The sequence below is a fragment of the Octodon degus genome, unplaced genomic scaffold (genome assembly GCF_000260255.1).
Source record: "Octodon degus isolate 3935 unplaced genomic scaffold, OctDeg1.0 scaffold00067, whole genome shotgun sequence".
Classification (NCBI taxonomy): domain Eukaryota; kingdom Metazoa; phylum Chordata; class Mammalia; order Rodentia; family Octodontidae; genus Octodon; species Octodon degus.
This window is the reverse complement of record NW_004524643.1, coordinates 10,997,524-11,022,489: the sequence shown is the minus strand read 5'-3', so window position 1 is coordinate 11,022,489 and position 24,966 is coordinate 10,997,524. Positions and strand designations below refer to the sequence as shown.

Below are 24,966 nucleotides of genomic sequence, written 5' to 3'. Positions count from 1 at the left end.
AGAAGAAGAAGAAGAAGAAGAAGAAGAAGAAGAAGAAGAAGAAGAAGAAGAAGAAGAAGAAGAAGAAGAAGAAATGAGTGACCTCTGTGAGAGTCTCAGGGACTTAACAACTATTTCTAAAAAGGAAATTCTGAAAAACAACATTCAGTGAATATTTTGCTAAAAAAACATAACAGAAAACTAAATATTTCAGAAGCAAAGATTAGTAAGCCTGAAGCAGGATGAAAGAAACAGTTCAATATGAAGAAGAAAGGCTAGGGAGAAAAACAGATTTTCATTGACTTATGAGATATTAGGTACTCCAAGAGAAGTATAATTGGAATCCCACAGAAATCAGTGGGGAAATAAAACATTTGGAGAAAATAATGGTTGAACTCTTATCAATTTCGATGATACTCAGTGAGCTCTGAGCACAACACACACACACACACACACAAAAAAAAAAACCCCTCAATACCTAGATACATGATAATGAAACTGCAGAAAACTCAAAATTCTGGCATATATTACATAACAGAGTAAAGATAAAAACTAATCTAGTAAAAGGAGTAATTGCTAACCTCCGATCGTAGTTCTAATAAAATTGATAAATCCCCAGATAAAATAATAAAAAGGAGAGAATAAAGAAAAACACCAATATCAAGATTAAAAAGAGGTGCAATAACTACAGATCCTACAGGCATTAACGGGAAAACAAGAGAATAGAATTACAGTGTTAAGCCAACAAATGCAACTGCTTAGGTGGGATGGATGAATTCCTTAAATGATACAAACTAGGAAAATTCATCAAAGAGGAATAGAAATTGAATAACCCTGGTGTATTAGAGAAACTGAATTTGAAGTTAAAATTTCTCTAGAGTAGTAAACTTTATCAAGCATTTAAGAAATGATAGCAATTCTAAGCAAACTCTTCCAAAAAACTTGAAAAGAAGATAATACTTCCCAACTCATTGTGTAAGTCCAACACTGCAATGATAACAAAATCAAACAGAGACATTTCAGGAAAAAAATCGTAGACCAAAATCTCTATGAACATAGAATATTTTTTTTTGAGAAGACTGAGTTTAATAGAGGTCTTTTTAGGAAATCACTAGAGAAATCAAAGCATAAGTCCTAAGGCCGGCATTTGCCTGGCTCCTTCGTGGGCAAAAACCAGTTAGAAGAGCAGACATTAGTGAGCAGATCATTTCTAAAATTAGTTTGCATCCTGGAAAACTTTGAGCTTATTTACCTCCCAATCTTCTTGTAGTTCCGTGGCTACACACTTTTTGCATATGTGATATGAGATGTTCCATAGGAAAAGGCTTGTTTAAATAAGAAAATTAAGGCACGATAACACAATTAAGGAAATACGTATGTAATGAACCTCAGGGCTCCGTCAGCCAGAAATTACCCAACTGAGCCAGGTAATTGCTGCAAAGTATTTAAAGATTCATCTTTAAATGGCTATCTTAACCAGGAAGAGTTTGGGAACAGTGCTTGGGTGAGTCATACCTGAGACCAAAGACTACCAAAACAAAATTACTTTAATAACAGTGCCTACATCTTTTTTTTCTTGCCCCAGTTTTGTTTTTTTAAATTTTTTTTCCATAATTTTATTGAGAAACAAATAGCAATGAGACAGTTTCAAACCAAATTGGTAGGACAGTTTCAATAATTAACACATTGCATACATTCTTCCTAGTGGTTAATGAACACAGAATATTAAATAATATCTCATGACTGAGTTTATTCCAGGAATGCAAAGCTAGTTTCATATTAGAAAACAACTTCCATAATTTGCCAATCTAAATAAAGTGTCATTCAATGTCTACTTATTACAAAAGCTCTCAGTGTACTAGAAAAAAAATCTGGTAAATGGCATATTAAAAAACCTTTAATACTAATATTATTACTAATGGTGAGGGAATGATTGCTTTACCCTAAAATGAAGAAAAAGCAACAATTTTACTTCTACCATTTCTATTGGAAAATAGAAATCATATCTAGTACAATAAGACAAGGAAAAATGTATGAAGATTAGAAATAAAGGTGAAAAATTATTTTTATTCCAGATGACATGATCATACACTGAAATCTTAAGGAACCTACAAAAGGCCATTAAGACTAAGCAAGCAAATTTGCAAACTTGCAGAATGCCAGGCTAGTGCACAAAAGTATTCCTATACTCCCAGAATGAAAAAAACCAAAATTAATTTAAAAAATGCATAATATCAACTAAAGTTGGGTGTTGTGGCATCTGCCCATAATCCTGGTACTTTGGAGGCTGAGACAGGATTGGCACAAGTTCAAGATAGCATGGATTACATAGTGAGTTCGGGGGACCAGGGAGATGCAAGCCAGCCTGCATTATGTAATGAGAACCTCTCAAAAAAAAAAAAGAAAAAGAAAAGAAAAGAAAGAAAGAAAGAAAGAAAAGAAAATACCAACTAAGAACACTAAACTACCTATGAATAAACTCAATGGCAAAATGCCAAACCTTATGTGAAAACTAGGGAACATTAATGAGAGAAATGAAAAAATACCAAGGAAGTGGGGAAATAATTCCATGCTTGTGGATTAAAGCTCTTTGGTGTTGTCAGTTCTCCCCTTGAATGACCTGTAGGTTTAACACAAACCCAATCAAATCTCACCAAAAATTTTTGTTAAAAAATGACAAACTAAACTAGGATTGGTGGTGTATGCCTATAATATCAGCACTCTGGGAGGCTGAAGCAGGATGACCATAAATTCAAGCCTGGCCTGGGCAACTTAGTGACTTACTGGGACCCTGTCTCTAAATTAATTAACTAATTAATTAATAGGTTGCAATGTAGTCCAGTGAAAAGGCTATGTGCTCAGCCCTCAGTACTACAAAGAAGGATGGAAGGAAGGAAGGAAGGAAGGAAGGAAGGAAGGAAGGAAGGAAGGAACAAATGAACAAACGAAGAAAATTTGACAAGCTGATTCTGAATTTACATGGAAATTTGGAAGGTCGAACAACTTTGGGTACGAACAAAGCGGGAAGCCTATTGCTTCCAGAGTTTAAGGCTACAAAGCCTCAGAAATCACGAGTGTGATACTGACCTAAAGAAATTCCAATTTAAGTGGGACCTGCTCTTTCATTTGGAAAATCAAAACCATCGGTTTTGACATTATTGACTGTTCGGTTTGGTTCATCTCTTGGCCCAACCAAGTTTCTGAGAGAAGAATCTCCTTTCCTCTCTAGACTAGAATGCAGTCTCCACACCACCATCGTGGGAACGAAGCCGGAGAAGAGTGCTCAGCCTTCCTCTTCGCTCTGCGCCATACCCTTCTCAGGGCCTCTGAGATCAAAGTGACTGATTTGGTTTTGCTGTACCTCTTCCCTATTGGATGGGCTAGGAAAGGGTCTCCACTGGGTTTAGGAAGGGACCTTAAATGTGATCTGCTCCTTACACAGACTTTTGTCTCCCCATCTTCCATCCACCACCCTTCCAAGTGCCTGCAGCTGCAGCCCCTGAGGACCACCTCACAGCAGCTGTTTCTCCCCAGCCCTCTCTCTCCACAAGCTGTCAGTCTCTGCTCAGTGGGGTCAAATGGGCTCCTCAACAGGTATTGCCCCATCTTGTGCCACTGTCACCCTTACTCCTTTCTCTTTGACCCTGAGAATTTATACACTTTAATTCCATTGCCAACATTTCATTGTGGTTGTGGGAGGCAGGAGAAAAAAAAAACATCCATTATATGCTACCTGAAGCCAATTAACTCATAATCCTGTTTATCCACACACAAAATGTGGATGAACGCGTCTTCCTCCTAAGGTCACTATGAACATCTAATCATAATTATAGACCTGGGCACAGTGCCCAGAACCAAGTACACATATAATAAATATTGTCCCTTGCCCCCCCTTTCCCTCACAATTGTATCAGACACCAACAGACTGGCCCTCAGCCTTAACGCTGACACTAGCCACTTTCTGTGGTGTCCTCACTCTCACCGGTTGCCTACCACTCACTGCTTGTCCTCAGCAGATTTGCCATGTTCCCACCACAGGGAAGTACAGGAAAGACCTGAGGCTCTTGCTTTTCCTCACTGGCTCTCAATTTGCAGAGTATCCTCTCCTTTTTCAGGAAACTGCTCCTTCTAGGATCCCCTAGGGGTACACTTGCAAGTTCATGGGACCCAGTTGAGGAAAGAAAGCCATCTGCTCACAGAGTGTTTACTGTGTGCCTTTCACAGAAGAGAGGACAGAGATCCACTCAGGGTTTGCTCCACCCAGTAGGCCAACATTCAGCCACCATTCAGGGCTGGCCTCAGTCTGTGCTCTAACCATGGGGCTTCATGGCCAGTGGCTCCAGGGCCAGCACCTAGACACAAAGAAATGTGGAGTGGCACAGACAGCACCAACACTCACAATGGCTCAGTGTCCTTTGGAACAATGCCCAGCACTCAAAGGTTGAGGGCCCAGAGGTGACCTGAGGGTCCAGAAGTCAGTAAAGAAATTACCAGGCATATCTGAGAGTCCCTTCCAGCAAGGGGACACTCCAGGGTGGTGGGAAACACCTGCCCTTCCCTTGCTAATGGAGTCTGTGACAATTTCCTTTTGGTGAGCCCCTGTGGAATGTGCTCAGGATCCTTAGAGGGCATTTGACACAGCTCTCGACGTATGGGCTGAACCAAGGGGCCTGCAGAGGGGCCAGTCCTCCTTGGCACCGTGTTCCTGACCCCAGAGTCCTGAATCCTTCTGACTTCAGGTTGAGGCGAGCTTGCACATGCAAGATGATGCCCCAGGAGGTCTTTGGTAACAAAGACTTTCTTACAAGGTCTGGGGCCTGTGTGGTAGCAGGAGGTCAGGCCTTGGGACCTCATGCAGGTCCACTATGGACTCTGTGGCCCAAGAAGAGATGCAATCAACACGGTGAGCTCTGTGTAGAGGACCAGAACCCAGACCTTTCAGAATCAGACTTAGCTGGGCAAGGGACAGATTTGGGGTAAGGAGACTTGGGTATGAGCCCTGGTCCCTGGGACAGTTGACTTCCCTCTATGTTCCCCCTGCTCTCTTCCTCTGCAAAGTGAGCATGGGGTTTTATACCTTTTCTCTTCCACAGTTGCTCTAAAATTAAGAAGTGAACAATATCAAAGTGTCCTACAACAGCAAAACTCTGTCCCCTTTCCTTCCCACCTAGAAGTCCTGAGCCTCACCCTATCTTCCATGGCTGCCAGGCCGAGGCCAGGACTCCCAGCTGACCACTAATCTCTGCATAAGGCTAAGCACAGTCTGGTGCATGACCTGCCCAGTGGTCCCTTTGGCCCACACTGGGGACGATCACTGACTGGCAGAGCTGGGTGCGGGCCCCTCAGCCCCCTGTGCATACAGAGTGCATGGGAGGCACAGCTGAGACCTAACTCCTGGAGCTCAAGCGTGGTGCAAACAGCAGCGTTTCAGGATTTGGCCAGAGGATTGTTTTCACTGGGTGGAGCCTTTCTCTCTTGGGTGCTCCAGGGGCACTAGCCCTTTACCTAGGGGATCTGCTCAGAACTGATCTCTTCCCTCTGTGCAGGGAAGATGAGGAGACCAAACCATGGGCTTCCCTCGCAAGGTCTCTAACCCACTGATCGCTCTGGAGAGACTCCCGAGTCCACGCTTCCACCTGGGAGCCTCACTTGACCCATGTGGTAAGGTGCGGGCATCGCCACTGCTTCCATTCTCCAAGTGAGAGTGGCTGAGAGCCTTGGTGCTTCCCTCATTCAAGATCACCAGGGAAGCGCAGAGCCAGGCAGAAGCCCTCCCGGTTGGGTCCTCAAGCTTCTGCTCTCTCCCAGGCTTGCCACTGGTGTCAAGGCTGCTCCGAGCTAGTGCCTCCCTGCAGGCCCTTCCCTGCTGCAGTCCAGCAGACTTTAGGACGGAGAGACTATAGCAACGTGGGTCCTTACCCCTGGGGACAGGCACAGCCAGACAGGCAGGGGCCGCGGGCCGCCACACTCAGGTTCAGCAGCTGCTGCTCACACGTCCTCTCCCTGCTTAGCTCGGGGTCTGCGTGCATGTCACTGCAGTTCACAAAGACCTGGCCCACCGGGCAGGCTGCCGCTGGAAGAAAAGAGGGGATGTTGCAGCCCTGAGCCTGGGTTTGTGCTGCGGGGTGACTGGAGAGGCCTGGAAGAGACACGGAGAGGTGGGCTGTTCCTGAGGCAGTCCTTGTTCCCATACAAGTGTCATGGGGGAAAGAGGGGCACTACCAGGACCCGTTAGTAAAAATGTCCTCACACCAGGTTCAGCACTAGGTGCCAGCTGTGTACTCTCTTACTTAATCCTGAAAACATTCTGTGGGCTTCATTACCTCCCCCCTTTCCATACAATGGAGCAAAGCTACTTCTGCTTTCAAAAATGTCATGGATTTAAAAAAGAAATGTCATGGAGTAAGGGACCAGGAGAGAAGCCAGAAAGAGGACAGCCAAGCAGCGTGGCAGAGTGGCTGGAAGGCTTTAACAACAGGGAGAGTCAATTTCCTGTCACCTGTATTTCTGTGACATAAACCTCTCTCTCCCTCTCTCCCTCTCTCCCTCTCTCCCTCTCTCCCTCTCCCTCCCTTCCTCCCCCACCTTCCTCTGTCTGTCTCTGTCTCTGTCTCTGTCTCTGTCTCTGTCTCTGTCTCTCCCCCACCCCTGGCACATTTGTACTTTATATTTTCAGGGAAATCAATAAAAAGCAGCTGAAATCCATGCCCAGGCTGGAATGGGGCAGAGAAAAAGAAACAACCATGTTCTAAAGAAGCCAGAAATCTAAAACCAAAGCGGCCAAAGGAAAAACATAGTCAGAAATCCACACAAAACATGGGTGAGGGTGTAGGAACCTAGGTTATCTACAAAAGAGGAAGCAAAGGTTCAAAGAGTAAAGTGAGTTACCCAAGATTGCACAGTCGCTGAGGGCTCCTCCGGATTTGAACTCATATTCCTTGAACCTCAAATCCCTTTTGTTCACCACCTGCCTGACTGTTCTCCAACCCCAAGCCCTACCCCACCTCCAAGCCCTCCACAGGCTGATCCACCACTGGGCTGTATAGATGTGGCATCAGTAGACACTTGCTCTTCACACTGAGAAGATCCAAGACCCAGGGGAAGTGGAGATACCCCAGATGTTCAGGGTGGAGCTGAGGTTGGGACAGGGCTTCCCAATGCCACCCTCCACCCAGAAGGCCCAGGGCAGGGCAGGAGCTGGTCTGGGCTTCCCCCATCGTGATAGGAACTCCAGCCCCCTACTTCCCTTTCCAAGTAGTTACCAGTGACACTTACCTGGGGCTCTGCTGTCACAGCTCATGATTCCATCTTTGCAGTGGCTGTGGGGGGGGGGGGTGCACTGGGGTTAAGCAACCCACTCACTGCAGGACCCATATCACCACCCTCAGGTCACTGTGAGGGTGCCATCGACAGCCCCATTGACTGTCCTCCACCCACTGCACAGGGAGGTAAGTGTCACTTTGTGGAAAGCTCCACTCAGCTATATTGTCTGCAATCAGCAGCTTCCATTTAAAGTAAGGACAATGAGGCTGGTGTCCAGGGAGCTCACCAGTGGCCCAAGGATGGGATGTCACTGTCCCCGGGGGGATAGTCCACTCCTTGAAAGTGGCAGGAGCACTGGTTCCTGCAAAAATCAGTAACAGGGAAAAAGTAAGCAGACTTGGGACCTGGGGTAGAGACTACCACAGAAAGAGAACCACCCTTAGCCAGCCAGGAACACCGGGACACAGAGAAGTAAAGGCACCTACTAGGACCTGGGACACGGAAGAGGGAAAGGCAGCCATCTGGAACAGAGGTCAGGACTAGATCTCAGGTTCAGGGCCATCACTAAACTTAGACCAGGACAGCCCCATTGCTCTCTGTCACCTCATGAAAATAACCCCATTTGGTCAGAAGACAGGGTGAGTGGTAAGAACAGGACTTCACTTCTGGACCCCAAGCCTTATTGGGGTGGGCAGGAATTCTGCTGATGTGGTGTCCTGGTGCAGCGGCGCCGGTCATCCACACCCACTGTTCTGCCTTGTGCCATACTGATCATTAAATGTTTTGGCACTGGTAGGGACACCTAGCTAGGCCCTCCTGGGCATTATCTCATTATCTCTAGGGATCCCAGAAGCCGGGATTCTCACGCTGTCTCTTGAGACTTCTCTGCTTTCTCTGTGGCACAGGCTGTGTCTCCTCCTCACACACCTCCCAGTGCACCTGCCAACGCTGGGCACATGCAGGTCTTGGAGCAGAGCGGGCCAGGCCTAGAAGGACGCCTGAGCCCACCCAACCCCAGGGCTTCTCATCTACCTTCTCTCCTAGAGGACCACAGAGGCCTCTTGTTGGCCACAGGCCATCAGAAGGGATGGGGTGCGTATCTGGGTGGAGTGCACATCAGGCTCTTAAGAAGGGGCACAATAAAAGCTTTTCAAAACACAGGCTCTGAGTGATTCCCATTTGCTTTCCCTACACTTGAAAACCTCCAATCAGTGTGTCATTTCCAGGGGGAGAAACCGAGGCCAGGAGGTCACCGAAGGCCTTGTGAGTTGCCCTGGGTCATGTGGGGTCACTGCCTACTCTCTCTTCCCATTCTGCTCTCCAGTTGGAAGCTCAAGCTGGTTTTAGGCTGTCCTCTCAGCCTAAAGACCTAGGGCTCAGCCTAGAGCCCTCTTCTTGTCCCTCAGGTCCCTTCTCAGCTATCACCTCCAGAGATGGGCCCTGCCCTGGGCTCACCTCATGTACATAACAGTGCAGGACCACTCGTCCTCACTCCACTTACTCAGGCTTCATAGTAGCTCACCACCACCCTCCCCTTCCTGATGTGTTCTTTTAGATGTTTACCTTGTGACCTTAGAAAGTGAGCTCACCAGGGCAAGACTCCCTAAAAATGGGTGGAACTTACTAGGACACAAATAAATATTTGTAGAATTGGAGAGGAGGTGAAGAGAGGATGATCCCCTCACTATGCAGGTTACCCTCTCTTGTTGGAAGCAACCTAGAGTGGCCTGAAGAGCCAGAGCCAGGGGCAGGCCTGGGAGGGAGGCCCATAGGAAGGGTCCCAATTCATCTTACCCGCCAGGATGTGGCCTGCCACTGTGACATGCAGCAGGGACACAAAGGGCTCAGTACAACTCCCCCATCTCAGATGCCTCATCTCTCCACCTGACCAAAGGCCACGTTGGCCCACTTACCTAGGAACACAGAGGTCAGCTTGGGTGTCCAGATAGGTGTCCAGGGGGCAGGCACAGCCCTCCACACACTCGTCCCTGCTGAAGTCACCACTGCCATCAACCCCACAAGCCTCAGAGCTGGCCAGGTCCTGGCAGGTTTGTCCACACAGGGCCACACAGGGTCTATATTCCTTAGTGGCCTTGCAGGACAGTGCTGCAAGTGGAAAGGGGACAGTGTTTTGTTTCTGTCATCTCCACAACTGTGGGGTGCTGCTGTCATCCTGATGGGGAGAAATGAGAACCAAAGAAACCAAGATGCTTGCCCAAGGTCACATCACAGGTCAAGGTCAAAGGATCTGAATCTAGGTCTGGTTCCAGAGTCCCCCGATTCTACATTAGAACAGTCAGATATAGGGCCTCCCACGGGGTCAGGCCTCCTGGGGAACTTTGAAAGGAATCTGACATCTGGCCCCACAGCCAGATAAGTTGGTTTAGTTGATCCTGGATGTGGCCCAGATGTGTGCATTTTTTAAAAAATCAAAGGTGTCATGATGTGCAGCTACCACCAAAAACCACTGGTTCTGTCTCATCATCCCTGGAGAAAGTGGTTCAGACAGAAACATGGTCTTGCACAGGGACAAATAGCAAGTGACCTGCAGGGCCGGACCCAGGTCTCCTGACTCCCTGGACAGTGCCTCTTACATTTATTCTATATCTCAGCTAAAAGCTCCCTGACAGTTGAGCACATGCCAGGGCTGAGGCACACAGAGGACTGAGACCTGGGAGGAGGGGAGCCAGGGTAGGGTGACCTGTGCATGCTAAGCCATGCAAGCCCTAAAGTCTGAGGGCCTCTGAGCTCCGTCTGCTGCTGTGAGGTGGCTCTGATGAAGCCGGTGACAGAGGAAGTGTTAAGAAGTGGGTGCATTGGAATCAGCCAGGTCGACAGGCCCTGGAGATGGACTGAGGTGAAGGTTAGAGAAGAAGTTCTGAGTGTCACATCCTAGGTGACAAGTGACAGGGGCCCCAGGCAGAGGTGGAGTGCACAGGAGGAGGAGCAGGCTGAGGGACAGTGAGGATGGAGGAGTCTGGGGGAAGCACCCTGAAGGAAAGTCTAGGGGATAGTGGGCTCCCGGGCCCAAGGCCCAGGCTCCCATAGCCCACCTTCCACAGCACACACAGCGGGCACTCACCGCAGGCTGGCAGGTGGGCACGGAAGTCAACCGGAAGCCCATGGCGCTGGCACAGGTGGGCATAGTGGGCCAGAGTGGCACACAGGCAGGGCTGCCCACAGCGACAGGTGTCCCGGCGGCATTGCTCGAAGTAGGGCACAGGACTCAAGTATGCAGAACAAGGGGTGAAGAGCTCCCCAGTGAGCACACTGCAGGCCTGCACTGCATAGGAGGCTGGCGCAGGAGGGCCAGGCCTGGTCAGGATGTGGCACTGCCAGTGCCTCAGGACACAGCCTGTCCCGCCCTCCCCATGACTCAGGTGTGTGTGTGTGTGTGTGTGTGTGTGTGTGTGCGCGCATTCCTATAATGACAATACCTTGTTCCAGGTATGAATCTATCTGCTGGAGACAGACTCAGTAGAGAACACAACGCAGAAAAAGCCCTGTCCTCAGGGAACTTACATTCTCATAAGAGAAGATAACCATGAAACAATTTATATAGCGAATGACCAAGTGAGGAATCTAAGGAGTGAAAGGAGGGTAGGAAGGACCAGAATTGTGAGGTGGGGTAGGACAGGCGATTCCCATCTTCACTCAGGCGGCCAAGAAGACCTCAGTGAGGAGGTGGTGTGCGAGTAAAACTTGGCAGGAGGCGAGGCGTGTGTCTCCCCCGTGGCACAGCACTGTGGAGGGAAGCCCCTGGAGCACAGAGGCCCGGGAAGACAGCACCCGACTAGCAACAAGGGCAGCAGGGAAGCTGGTGTGGCCGGAGCAAAGCAGAGGGCAGGAAGAGAAGGGGGCAAGAGAAGGGGCGGGAGGGAAGAGGCTGGTGGGGACCCTGGCCTTTGCCTCGGGCTCAGGGATCCCGTGTAAAGGTGAATGTACATGACTACAAGGTAGAGCTCGAAGCTTCCTATTCATCCGGCCCTCACTGCTCTCCTGTCCCTTCCCTGGGGCCCCTGCTGTCTCACCTCTCCTATAAAAGGCCAGCATCCTTGAACCCAGAGTTCCCCTCCTTATACCTCTCAAAGCTTCTGACCCCACCCGCTCCCTGGTGCCTGTGCTCCACCTCACCGGCTTGCAGGTGCACATCACAGGGGTCCAGCGGGGAGCCAGGGACCAGCGGGGAGCAGGCAGACAGTGTTTTCCAAGAGTTGCCAAAGAGTTGCGGGGTGTTCTCAGGTACGCCCACTGGGGACCTGCAGCCGTGGCACAGCCATATTCAGGTACTTGCCCATGTGGACCCAGGAAACACGAAGAGCGTCTGCCCAGGTACGCACTCGCTTGCTCAGATTGCACACATGCAGTCCAGATGAAGCACAAGCACACCCAATGCACACGTGCACTCACTTAAAAGCGTAACCCGCATGCGCCCAGAGTACCGCCCGCACACGCCCTTACCGCCCACACATCCACACGTGCACAGAGCACAAACATATTCCAGACGTGCTAATACTCAAGGTAGCCTCCACAGCCACGTTCAAGCACATAGAATTACGGGTGTGCACGTTCACATATCACAATGGACAGTCCCAAAGCTCAAAATGGGCTTAGGCTTGAAGGCTTACGGTGCCCACCCCCTGGGCTCCTCACATCAGAAAAGAAATGGAGACATTATGAAGACTACAAAGCCTCATCAGGCTCTAGCTTTGTCTCTCTTCCCTCCCTGAAGACTCCCTAGCACACCCTTTGGCAAGGAAAGGTGAAGGGGGACAAACACGCCTCTCGGACGTGACTTCTCTTCAGGAGTCACCAAGCCCTAGTGGCTGCCTGGCACCACTATGTTCATATAAGAATCACCGTGTGATTCTTCTGCACATGGGAGATTGAACTACAGGTTTAAAGAAACACTTCAGTTTCAATGTAGAGGACTAAATAATTAATGATGTGTGCCATGCACAGTACAGGCTCATAGCAAACATACTTTCTGGTGAGGCCTCTGGATAATTGGCCATCAGAGGCTCATCCCTCGCCCCCTTCCAATTCCAGGTTAAGAGCACGTACAGGAAGTCATCCTGAGTGTTGCCGTTGAAGGTGCCACAGAGGCCCACAGTGTCCTCCACCCATCTCTGGTCCACTTGTAGGTAGAGCCTCAGCCCTTCTCTGTCATAGAGCACTCGTACACCCACGTTGGTCTTTACCCGCAGGAACACAGAGGACAGCCTCCGAATCTCAAAGGCATCTGGGCCCAGAAGCAGAAAGAAGAAGTTCAGCCGGTGCACATCTTGACACACTACCACCCACATCACTGCCACCATCACTACCACTACCGGTGTGGCCCATGCCCACACCCAGTGAAGGCCTGACATAGAGTCGGTTTGGGGCCTCTTGAGGAAACCCCTGTTCGGTGATAAAATCAGGACATGAGAATAACCCACCATGCAGACTGGGATGCGCAATTTAATAGCAAGTGGTAGCAGTTACAGCTTTGATCTCTCTAGCACAAGGAGAATTATGTAACTATCTATCTGCTTCAGAATGGTCACCAGGAAACCAACTGAACAAACACAGATTTAACTGTAGTAAATTTTAGATCTAATTGTAACCAGTTTCATGTTTTTCATGGCTTCCATTTCCTACGTTGTTTTAAGCCTGATGTATCCCTACTCTTCTCAAACTTGAGTAGCTATTCTTTTTTGAGTGACCTTCCTTCCTTTCTTAAAAATTTTCTTTTGTTCTGGATTTTACATCTCAATAGATTTGTCTTTTCTGTTAAATGTGTTTCTTATGAGCTTCCCATTAGTCCCTTGTGCAATCAGGAAGAGTAATAAACAAATACTGAATACAGGGAGGAAAACGGTCCCTCCAAGACCTGATGCTAGAAGAAACCATCACATGGCTGTGAGACCACTGTTGTGTTGGCATGGGGACAAAGACACATTTTAGAAATCCACACTCCTGGAACCAAAGTATCCCCTAGCCTGACCCACTTCACCACTACAATGTGAATTCTTGCCCATGCAGCAGTTCTTTTGGTCAGAGGAGACCAAGAGAAGAGGCCCAAATAGCCATCCCAGAATAGCTCTCATAACATCTTGAGCCATACCATCTGTGTAGGGCGGGGTGATCTTGTACTGGTCCAACAGGAGGATATCTCCTGCCTTGGTCAAGGTGACCTGCCTCCGAGGGTCCTGGTGCAGAATCACGGACACTGACTGGACACAGGCTCCATCTTGGTTCTAGAAAGAAAGACAGACCAGTGGACCAAAGTTGGTCAGTCTGTCCTGCTGTCCCCAGTAAACTCCTCCAAAGGCAGGGACTCAGTTTAGTTTGAGGGGTAGGCCCCACAGAGACAGACAGACAGATCCTTGAAAGATACCAGGGGTCACCTAACCAGTGCCCCGATCTGGAGAATGATCAGGCAGAAGTTTAGATTGGAAAAAGTTAATTGCACACCTGGGATAACACTAATAAAACAAACACCTGGTTCTACGTTGTCTAAAAATGCAGTGCAGGGATAGCCTGGAGTCTAGCGTTGGAAACACTGACCTCCCCTACCCAACCACTGCCCAGAATTTTAACTTCTCCTTTTATGTGCACTTATGTGGCTCTTTCTATGTGGCACATCCTTCATGCCACTGACAGCCAGGCAGGAAATCAGCTAGCACTCCCTGGCCACAGGTTTCCCACATCTGAAGTGGGCCGTACATGTTGGGACCATCCATAGGTCTTTTCTGCGGGAAGACACCCACACCATCATTCCCACGAAGAAAGCCCACCATGGGCAAGCAACACCCGCACCGGGCTTTGCAGATGAGTGGCAAGCAAAACAGAATCCTTGCCCTCAAGGAGATCATATGTTCACGTGAGCCACAGATATTAAATAAGTAACTACATGGTTATTTAATTATAATTGTGACTAATGCTATAAGCCACAGGGAAAAGGTGCTGGAAAAATATGAAGAAACCAAACAGTCCACAGAGGTAGGAAAACCCATCCTAGGAAATGATGAGAATCATGTAAAATACTCAGATCAATAAAAGCATTTATATCAACTTTAAAATGGAGTTACTGTGTTGAGATGCTTCGCTAATCTACATTCACTCACTTAATCCTTACGGCAATCTGAGCTGGTGAGTACTGTTAACACCACCGTTTTGAACTGGGCATCATGGCTCATGCCTGTAATCTCAGCACTTGGGAAGCTGAGGCAAGAGGACCACTGCAAGTTTGAGGCCAGCCTGGACCACAGAGTGAGGCCACATCAGCCTGAACTACATAGCGAGACTCAGCTGCTAATCAGAAGACTTAGGCACAGAAAGGTGACACTTGAGCCTAGATCTGTAGCTACATAGAAGCTGGCTGAGCAAAAAAGAAGGGAAAGAGGGAAACATTCAGATTAAGACCTCATAGAGTTCCCCACAAGAAAACATTTAATGCATTTAGGGACATAAAAAAGACCAGTATGACCAGAGTCTACTGGGCAAAGTGGATTAAGATAAGACTCAAGACACAGGCAGGGCCCGCTTAGGTAGAACCTTGCAATATTTGAGGGATTTATCCTAAGTACTGTGGACCAGAATAAGTATAATATAGGAGAGTGACAGGAAGTCAGTGAAATGGGGACATTGATAGGGCTTCCAAGTTTCTGAAAACCACTGTACAAGTCACAACTTCCTTCCAAGTTCCTTCCCAGAAGGACAGGAAGTCTCTGGAACACTTTAAAGTTATTTCCAAAACAGCACCTTCTTTACCTAATGCACTCACTCTCTAGTCCCCTTTGGAAATGTTGATGGCATGGGGAGACAGCCCCCACCCTTTAGTCAAAGTTTCAGATCAAGTCTTGATGTCACTGAAAGCAGCGAGACCTTTAAGAAGTCATTTAGGGATGGTTGGCCAGATAGCTCAGTGGTCTAAAGCACCTGCTTAGGCAGAGTGCAGCAGCCAGGGTTTGATCCCCGGCATGCCGAGCTGGCCTCAACCCTGGGGTGCATTGAGACAGCGATTGAGACTGGGTGTGGTGGCATGCACCTGTAACCCCAGTGCTTGGGAGGCTGAAAACAGGAGAATCACTATGAGTCCGATCTATGTAGTGAGGCTCTGTAGACCCCGAAGGCCCTGTACTAAATACATAAAAATGTCACTTAATTTCTCCATAACTCAAAATAGATACACAAATAATACTTGGCTGGTGCTATTGGTTGGGTATAGATTTTTTTATTTTATTTATTTATTTATTTATTTATTTATTTATTTATTTATTTTTTTTTGGGGGGGTATAGATTTTTTAATGTGTATGAATTTTAAAAAAAAATAGAGGAAAACGTGTATGCAGTATTTTGGAAGCTGCATTTGTCAAAGCCCACAGAGCTTAGCAGCATAAGGAGTAGACATTAATCTTTTCAAATTTTTCAAAAACATATAGGAGTTCGGGCAGGGGCTTCAAGGATGGAAGCAGATCACAACAAAAGAATCTAACTATATCACAACCTCACTGAGGAGCGTGGGAGTAGGAATTGCCTGAGCAACACTGGAAATAAGTTTGTAAGACCAAAGGCGTAAGGAACTGCATAAAATTTCCCATGTAAGTGCAACCTAACCCCTCCATTCCTCCCATGCATGCATACTGGAATTGAACAATCAGGTAAAGGGACAGTGAATGGTGGAAGTCAGATTGTTCGCTGTTGGAGTAACCATTTATAGGTAAGCAAAGGAAGGGCGAGAAGGCTGCCTATGGTCACCAACGGCTTGGAGTTGCAACGTCAGTGTGAATTTAGGTTCCGTGCATATAAATACAGAGCATTACATAAACACTCATAGACGTGTGTACATACATTGACTGTCAAGGCCCGCAGAACCTTACAGTACAAAGCGTGAGCGTGAATCCTGGATTCTGTGGGCTAAGATCGTGTGTGCTAAGTTATATGGGCTTTGACAAATGCAACTTCCAAAGGATTATATGCACATATTTCTTCTCTTTTTTTTCTTACCTGTACATACCATATAGGTTATACATATATTTCTCCTGCTTTTTCAGTTGAGAAGACCTAAATTACGCTGCTCTTGTAACATTCAGGACTCTTTCTTCCTCCACAGCACTTGCTCTTACAGCCTTGACTACACAGCTCATCCCGGGATGAGCTGAGGATGCAAGTGTCCCGCCCGCCAGGGAAGGAGCTCCTAGAGAGAGATTAAAGTCGGACTCTCCTATGTAGGCCTCTTGGGGTGGGCGCAGAGCTGGCGGGAGGCCAGCCTCTGTGGGTTCATTGCACAGGGGATGTCACAGGAGGTGTTGTCCGGCAGCAAAGCAGGTGGGGACACATCAGCCCTCAGCGGTTGGAACAGTCAAGAGCCAGCTGATGGGGAGGAGCCCAGCTGGGCTATGTATGTCACCTGCACTCTGTTTTGTCACCTCCCGGATGTGACAGAAGCAGCCTCACCTTAAGAACAAGCAGTCTCCCTAACAAAGATTGCAGGAGGGTGGGCCGGGGCATTCTCCAGCAGAGAAAGGCAGGGTCACTCAGGCCACAAGAAGGAGGAAGCCCAGGCTTTACCTCGTCCACAGTCCAGCCTGGATCTCCAGGGCCAGGGAGGGCTGGCTCAGGGGACAACTGCCTAGGAGCAGGGCCCTTGGGGCTGGAAGCTGGTACAAAGCCACCGGAAGAGCGGGGATGTCTTCCTGGCTGTGGGTGTGAGCCTCTGCTCTGCTATGAAGACCAGAGCTTGTGGGGTTGACTCAGCACCTAGCTCAGGGACAATGTGGTCACCACAGAGAGACAGGCAAGCCAACATGTACCCCAGAGCTTCACAGTGACCATCTTCTCAATGATGCTAATGGGAGGCGGACACAGCCCATGGGTCTCCTCCTCCAGGAAGCCTTTCCTGATACACTCCCTCCCTACCACTCAATGCCCAAGTGAAACAAAAACGGCAAGAAGTTCATCTGTGGAGACCTAACCCGTCCTGCTATGACACAGTGGGTTAGAGGTTCACGCCTGCTTCACACTCCGAACTGTGAGGCCCAAGAGAGCCAAGCCCTACCTAACTCATCCCAGCCTCCAAGACGTAGGACAGCAGGTGGCACCACAGTGATCAATGCTCGCTGAATGAACAAACGCAGAGATGTTGAAAGCCCAATCCAATAAAGCACAGAAAAGGGAGTAGAATTAGACCCTTTCTGGAGTTTTCTTTAAAGCATCAAGGCCCAGGAAAGGGAGGTGGCTCAACCAGTACAGAGGCAGAGGCCAAGCCCCAGCTCTGCCTAAGCAAGAGGCTGCAGGTAGCTGGACATGCGGAGACTGGGGATCTGCCCTAAATCCTAGTCCCTCTAGCGGCTGAGTTAGACCAGGGTCTCCATCCTTACCAGACCACACAGGGCGTTCTGCAGTGTCACCGTGAAGGTGCCTGAGGAGCGGCTCTTGGCCAGGATGTACTGGCACGTGGCAGGGAAAGTATAGCGGCGGCCGTCAAAGGTCGTGAAGTGGATGTCACCAGTCACCGAGCATTCGGCTGAGGGACAAAGAAAAGCTGCTGTCCCAGGACTCTGTGTCCTGCAGGCTCCCCTGTGAGGAGGCCCAGCTCCTCATCCTCCAGAACCAGGGCAGGTAAAAGCCTTCTCTTCAGGGCTGGCCCTGGAGACACAGCCCTGCCTCCGAAGGGACACCAGGTCCTGAGTCTGGGGACCAGTCTTAGCCCCAGTCCTCCAAGCTCAGGAAGGGCCTCAGACCTGTAGGTCACTCCAATCACACCTGACAGGGACTAGGGACATCCCTTAGGACCAGGGACTCTGAGGAAATAAAGGAGAGGCAGGCTTATCCAAGGGAACTGAGTGCCCCATCCAGGAAGCCCAGCCCCCAGGGCACCTCTGTCCAAAGCCCTGTGAAACCGGTGAGGAGGCAGAAGCAGGGTGAATGTCAGACGTACCTGGGCAGACAGCAGTACTGCACACCCACTTGCCCGCGGTGCATGTGCTGGAACAGAGACCAAAGGCAGGGGTCGCTCCACAGGCCCCAACTAGCTACCACATCAGAGAGGCCCCAGGGGAATGGATCTGATGCAGTCCTCTGGGGCGGGGAGCTGTGTGAGTGCCCCCATGTCACTGGGGTCCTGACCCAGAGTGCACAGTCCTGAGGGGACACCCTAGCCCCTTAGCCGCTCCCACCACCACACCACCCCCTGGGAAGGAGGACACAGACCAGGCATTGCAGTCTTCTTTCACCACAGAGCCAGGAGGGTACAGTGTCCCACGGAATTCACAGGGACATTCGGCTGGTGCCACACAGCCCCCATCCTCAAAGATCAGCCCTAGGGTGACAGCAAAGGTCCACTTAAATTACCTCTGACCCTATTCATGAGCTATCCGTGATTTCTCATGGCCAATGAGAAAGACCCCCTTATGCCTGAGCCCACTTTCCAACTCTCCCCTCTAAACTGAACCCCTTTCTGGCAATTACCCCACTGCCAGACCTTTGCTAGAGGCCCACGCCCACCTGCATACTAACAAGTTTCTCCTCAAAAGCCTGTGGTGTGTCTCAGAGCAGCTTGGGTACCCCTTCCCCTGGGAGCCCCCCACCTCTTCCCTGTGTCTCTTCTTTGTACCCTCATAACTTAGGGTGGAATCAGCATATGTCATCCCTGATCCCAGATTCTTATTCTTCCCATAGTCAATGTCTATGGTGAATCGCACACCATAGATGTGCAGCAAATTTATACATTGGGAAAGCAGAATAAAGAGCTGTGTGTGGATAAATGCTTACACACGGGGTGTGCAGAAATGGGGGTGGCATGCTCAGTCCCAGTGAAATCAAATACCCATGATGCCACAGTTCCATCCCCACCCTTAGGCATTTGTTCATTTATCCACTTATTAGACACTTGCTTTGTACTCTATTCATTCCACAAACAGACATCCACTGAGGATCACCTGTGCCAGGCCCCACTTCTACCCATGCATACCGTCGGGGCAGTAACAACCATCCACACAGGCGATCTCGCTGTCCACACAGGAGGCCTGGGACTGGCAGGAGGCAGGGCAGCAGGCAATGCATTCATTGTAGGTAAAGGCCTTCTCTTTGCAGTGCACAGCTCGAGAGAGAGGAGGCTTTTGGTCGGTTGATTCCACCACAATGCACCCCCACCCGTGTTCCCTCGGATGGGAGGAGGGATGGCTTTGATTTCCTCCATCCCTGGTCCCAGAGAAAGTCCTTGGTGCCCAGGAAATTAGTGGGGACCTGAGAGGGTCTGGAAACCACCCACATCTCACTCTGTGGCCCCAGGCCAGTCCCTCCAACTTTGAGACTCAATTACCCCATCTGTAACATGCAGATGGAACCTCAGGGCATAAAATTCTGATGACCTAGGTTCTGAGCAGAACAGGGTATCAAGCTCACAGCCCACATCAGGGCTAGGCACAAGCCCTCCCACTCACCACCAGCCTGCACCTACTGCATTGTTGAAGTTGGGTTCTCCAGCCCTGTAGGGGTTGCCCGGCCTGGGCACAGGCCCTGGCATACTCCGCCAGGGCCCGGCACCAGGTGGCTTCATCGCCGCCTGATCTGTGTGAGGAAACCAAGGGTCACCCTGGAGAAGTGCTTAGCCTGCCACCCATAGAGACTGCCAGTCCTTCAAGACACCCTTCTCTTTCCACTGGGAAAGTATCTAAAGTATACAGATCCCTGAACTCAAGGCAGGGAAGCTGGATTGTGGTCAGAACATTGCCACTGCCTGTCTGTGTGACCCGGAAGGAATCAGGCCTCATTTGGGGGCCTAAGTGGAATGGGGAAGCTCTGTCTCACCTAGGCAGATAAGAACCCCAGCACTCTGGGAAGTAGCTCTGTCACTCCCCGGGATTGTCAGGCTCAGCGGCCCGCAGGCTGAACTCTCAAGCTGACCTGGCAGGGGATGCACACAACCCCACACCCCCGACTCCTGGCTCTCAACACCCTTGACTCCTGGCTGCCCACTCACTGGCAGAGATCGCTGGTGCAACTGGCTGTGAAGGGCAGAGGACTGACGTAGGCATGGCAGGCATCAAAGGGGGATCGCAACAGCACCTCACAGCGCTCGTACACACCCTGGCAGAATACGGGCCAGGAGCCAGGGCTAGGAGCTGGCAGGGCCCATACACAGCCCTCTGACTTCACCAGCTCCACAGGGAACCCCAACATGAGCCAGAGGAAGAAGAAAGGGTGAAAAGGAAAGGGAAGGAGGCATGGGCATGGAAGAGCTTGGCTCCTGAAGTCAACAGCTTTCTGGTAATTTGATAGGAAACCAACCATAGCTAGGCACTAGGGTTGCGGACTCTGCCAGGGCCCAAACCTGCATGCTTCCAGGGCTCTGCTGCAGGCATGGTGGGCGAGGCAGGGAGGCAGCTGCGGTGCCTGGAGGCGGGTGGAGGGCCTGCTCCTGCCAGCTGTGCACAAACTCAGCCACGTCATCTGTCAGCTTGCCTGCAAGGGAAACCTGACATGAGCACACGGTTGGAGGGACAAGAGGAGCAGAGACCTGTGAACACAGGTGAGTGAGCAGTTTTGGAGAAAGCAGTCCCCAGAGTTCCCATCCCAATCTGGGGCTCCTAGCTGAGCCTTTCACCTGGAAAAGCTGCTTGCTCACAAGAGTCAGCAGTGCTCAAGGACTTGGGGTGGCTCCCTGCTGCTCTAAACTCACAGGAAGCAACACCCAGTGATCCAGAGGAGACTTGAATGAGCCTGACCGAGTTCCTGCCCCTCCCTGGGCCTTATTTCCCCCTGTGCAGAAAAGGAAAATATCTCCCCCAGCCCCACACCCCTGCCCAAAGGGATTACTGCAAGGACTATTCCAGAGGATGCGGTTAAAGTGTTTCACACCCAGCAGGTGCTCAGGTGTCATTTCCCTTCTTCCAGCCAGAACCTTCCCACCTGTCCTGAGCCTTCATTCTGACTCCCTCCCACCCATCCCTGGGGACCTCCAGCTCCAGCTGGGCCATTTCTCTTCCTGGCACCTTTTGCTTCCTTTCTCCTGTCCCAACCACCTTGTGGCATCAATCCTGCCTGGGAAAGAGCACTTTAGATTGCTCTTCTTAGGGTGTGGCCAACCCTAATAGCTGCTCATTATGACTATTTTACAAATGAGGAAAGCGAGTAGTTGAGAGCACACCTAAGACCATGCACTTGTTAGAAAGAGACACTTGACCTCCTGCTAGGTTGTTAAAACGACTATGACCCTTGTGGTCTCCCCCAGTCTCCTCCTACACCTTCAGCTGGCCCAGCCCCCACCCCCACCAAAACCTCACATCTCTGCCCCTGTGTCTCACCATAGCTGGTCACCAGGTCATCCTGGGGTTCAGCATTGTTGTTCCCACACAGTCCATGCGTCCGGCCCAGGAGCTCTGGGCTCATCTTGATGTAGACAGCTGAGACACCATCCCAAGCCAGAGTGAAAGCAGACTGATGCCGCAGGATGACATAACCAGCCAGTTGCTGCAGGTGCACACCCCCCATCGTGTGTGGCAGCTGGATTCTGAGGGGCAAGCCTAGAGCTTCAGGACTCCACGTTATCCGCATGGCCCCCTCCCTTCACCAAAGAGTCACACACTTCAGCCCAGTGATCTAAGGTGTCCACATCCCCTCCCTCCGAATTTCCGTAACTCCCCAGTGCTGGGAAATACATCACTAGAGATAGGGATTCTTTTTTCTTCAGAGAGTTTGCAGAATTGCAATTCCCATGGCAGAGGTAAACCTTAGAATGACTGAATTTGACAGCTCCTTTCTCCCAACAGGAGAGAAGATGTGAGTGGATCTTGACTTTTTTTGGTTTATGTAGGGGATTTATTTGGTAGGAAAGAATAAAGTGGGAAGAAAAGCCAAGACAAGAGGAAAATTGGGAGTGCTGGAAAAGACACAGAGCTCAAGTCCTCTTGACCGCTCTTCCAGTCTTGCTGGTGTGGGAACTCCTAGCCAATGTGGAGTTTAGCAGCTTTTGTCCCAGCAGAAAATCAGGAAAGAAAAGCAAAAGTAGCATTTAACAAACTAAACGTCCTGAATACTAAGGTTTTCTTGCCAGGAAAATCTTTGGGCTTTCAAATTTTACTCTCAGCCTGAAAAAGCTTGGGTACCCAGTTTCCAAATCTGAAGCAAAAGATAAGGATGCGGGAAGGACACTGCAGGAGAGACCCTTCTGGAAGTGACCTATAGTGACAGCAGTCAACAGGGAAGAAATAGGTGGTGAGAAGGATTTCAGTCAGGGCCGCAGTCTGGGGCCAGATAGTGTGGAAGCCAAGACTCTTCGCCCCTCAAATGGTCTCTAGGTGTCCCTAAAGGCCCAGCAAGACAATGCATGTTCAAAATGGGCCTGTGGCATCTGAAAAGGGCCACCATGTACAGTGCCTGCTCAGAGCACGCAGGAACCTGTGGCCCACGTGGGAAGATTTTCTGTCAGATTCGTGAAAGCGAAAACCTTGAGCCTATTTGTCATGACAGACTCTCAACTCTGCAGAAAATCTGTCATTTTCCATAAAATCTACTGTCTGGAAACACACAGAATCCAAGAGTTCCAGAAAACCATACAGGACTCTTTGTTTTGACAATGCCACTGACTGGAAACCCAGCTGACCCTAATTGTGGAAAGTGTTACTTGTCCCCAATAAATTATTTGGTCTTGAGAAAGGCAGATGTCCCTTGCCCTGTGTCAGGGAAGAGGACAGCTCAGGGTGCAGTGCTCAGTTACCTCACGCCTCCGTAGGTGACCTCCTTGGCCAGGTGGATCTCCTGCTCACCAGCTAGGAAGAGACTGATAGACCTCGAGCAGGTGTAGGGGGCGGAGCTGCACTGTGGGTCGTTGTGCACCTGATTGGGGCATTCAGAGGCAGGCTCTTATCACAGGCCTGACCACAAGCTGCAGGGCTTGCTGAGTTTCCCCTCATGCAAAGTGAATGCTTCTCCCTGGTGGACCTAGCACCTTTCCTCTGAGATCTCTTGCAGTCGTCAGCACCCCAGGGAGGGTGGAGCTTTTCAGTGAGAGAGATCTGATGTGCCCAGAGGAAGAGTGACTAAGGTCACACTCACACCCAGGTAGGAAACAGCCAAGCCAGATCCTAATCTAGGTCTGCGTAGCTTCAACTCCAGGGCTCTTTCCAGATCACTGTGCCATCTCCCCGTTTCTGAACTGTTTTATTTATCTCAACAGATTGAAGGTTCACGCTCACATGGAACACAAATGCACATGTCCAGGCATAACTGGAGGAGGACATTTTCAGTGCACGCACTCAGTACAAACACGCAGCCCTGACAGGAAGAGGCAAGCCCTCCCCTGCACACACAGCCACACACATCACTGCTGCGCTGTTTGTCCCCCATACATAGATCCTATACCTACTTTCAAAGCTACAGACCTACAGGGAAGGGTAGGAGGCAGGGGCAGGGGTCAGCCAATGTCTCCCTGTCATATAGAAACCCTTCCCAGAAACCTGCCTTCCATTCAATCACTGTTAAATGTGGAGACACTTCAGTGAAAGGTGGGACCTGCAAAAGCCACCTAAGGTCTAACTAAATTTTTTCAAGCATTTTCGACCATGTTTCCCAGTAAGAAATACATGTGTATATACATAAAACAAAGTTTAAAAATAATGCCCATATCAATGTGCAGTGTATGGGATAATGTTTTCTACTTTTTCTCTCTCATTTAATGCTGGATGTGACTCATTAAGTCTATCTCCTGACCCACTAACGTGCAGCACCCCCACTAGTCTGAGGAACTGTAACACACCTATCATGAAATGACACTATCATGAAAAGCTCTGTTGTGTGATAGCCCAAGGTGGAGAGGGGCGAACTGGCCAGGGTCCCCAGCCTATCTAGGGCAGCCTTTCTATAGGCCCAGGCCTGAGATAGGAGTACACCTGGCTGACAGAGGGGGTGACACAGAGAGCTAGGTTCTCCTCACATTCACAACCGTTTGGTCCTAACTCAGTGCTGGCTGAAGTGCCCTCCAGCAGAGCAGCACGCCCAAGTTGATATTCCTCCGGGTAGAGACGGATTGGCCTACATCTGAGGGGAGTTCCCCTCTCAACACACAGGTAGGTGTGTACATCTGGGCTGCAGGCCAGTGGCTCCCACAGGTGTTCACACATCTGACAGGCTCTTACTGAGCCCTAACATAGGTGCTGGGAACATGAAATGCAGAGCCATGGTCCCTGCCCTAGAAAGCTCCGATCCAGGAGAGGATGTGACCCTGAAACATTGCATGTAAGAGGAGGAAATGCTGGGGCAGGCTTCCCTAAGAGGACCTCTTCAGCTCCTTGGGAGGGTAGAAGGCTCCTTAGAAGAGGTGACTCTAAACTGAGTCATCCAGGACCTCTGTCCCCTCTGAGGTGCCATGTCTTTCCTTGTCTCAGGCCCTTGGCACCAAGAACCCCTGTGCGTAGTGTTGTCATATTTGCCTTCACCAATTCAATTCTTTCTTGAAATCCCAAGCTCAATGTCACTTCCTGAAAGAAGTCTTCTCTAATCATTTTCCTCCTTAATAATCAAGATTAGGTTGGGGTGATATGATTTTTAGCATTTGGCATTTCTCCTCTATAGCACCCAGCTGCACTTGAAATGATTCATTTGATTTATTATTTGTTTTCTCCATAAAACTGTAGGATCCATTAAGATAAAGACCATATCTATTTTTTTCCCTCAGGGCCTCTCACCACTAAGTCTTGCATCCAGAAAAGAACACAATATGCACTTCAGTACTTAAAGAAT

The 24,966-nt window shown here is 49.6% G+C and overlaps 1 protein-coding gene across 1 annotated transcript in view; it reads right to left on the bottom strand.

Annotated features, from left to right (window-relative positions):
• Positions 1-24,966, bottom strand: part of Otog (otogelin) — an 84,826-nt gene that overhangs the window by 55,331 nt on the left and 4,529 nt on the right. The window contains exons 7-23 of the mRNA XM_004634954.2: positions 22,946-23,064; positions 21,534-21,739; positions 20,561-20,691; positions 20,210-20,316; positions 19,688-19,797; positions 19,199-19,327; positions 18,439-18,547; positions 18,167-18,213; positions 17,607-17,752; positions 13,349-13,481; positions 12,307-12,484; positions 11,377-11,501; positions 10,325-10,537; positions 9,156-9,348; positions 7,529-7,603; positions 7,255-7,298; positions 5,899-6,052 (exon numbers count right to left, since the gene is read on the bottom strand). Coding sequence (XP_004635011.2) covers positions 5,899-6,052; positions 7,255-7,298; positions 7,529-7,603; positions 9,156-9,348; positions 10,325-10,537; positions 11,377-11,501; positions 12,307-12,484; positions 13,349-13,481; positions 17,607-17,752; positions 18,167-18,213; positions 18,439-18,547; positions 19,199-19,327; positions 19,688-19,797; positions 20,210-20,316; positions 20,561-20,691; positions 21,534-21,739; positions 22,946-23,064 — 2,219 coding nt within the window. The remainder of the gene's footprint in view (positions 1-5,898; positions 6,053-7,254; positions 7,299-7,528; positions 7,604-9,155; positions 9,349-10,324; positions 10,538-11,376; positions 11,502-12,306; positions 12,485-13,348; positions 13,482-17,606; positions 17,753-18,166; positions 18,214-18,438; positions 18,548-19,198; positions 19,328-19,687; positions 19,798-20,209; positions 20,317-20,560; positions 20,692-21,533; positions 21,740-22,945; positions 23,065-24,966) is intronic.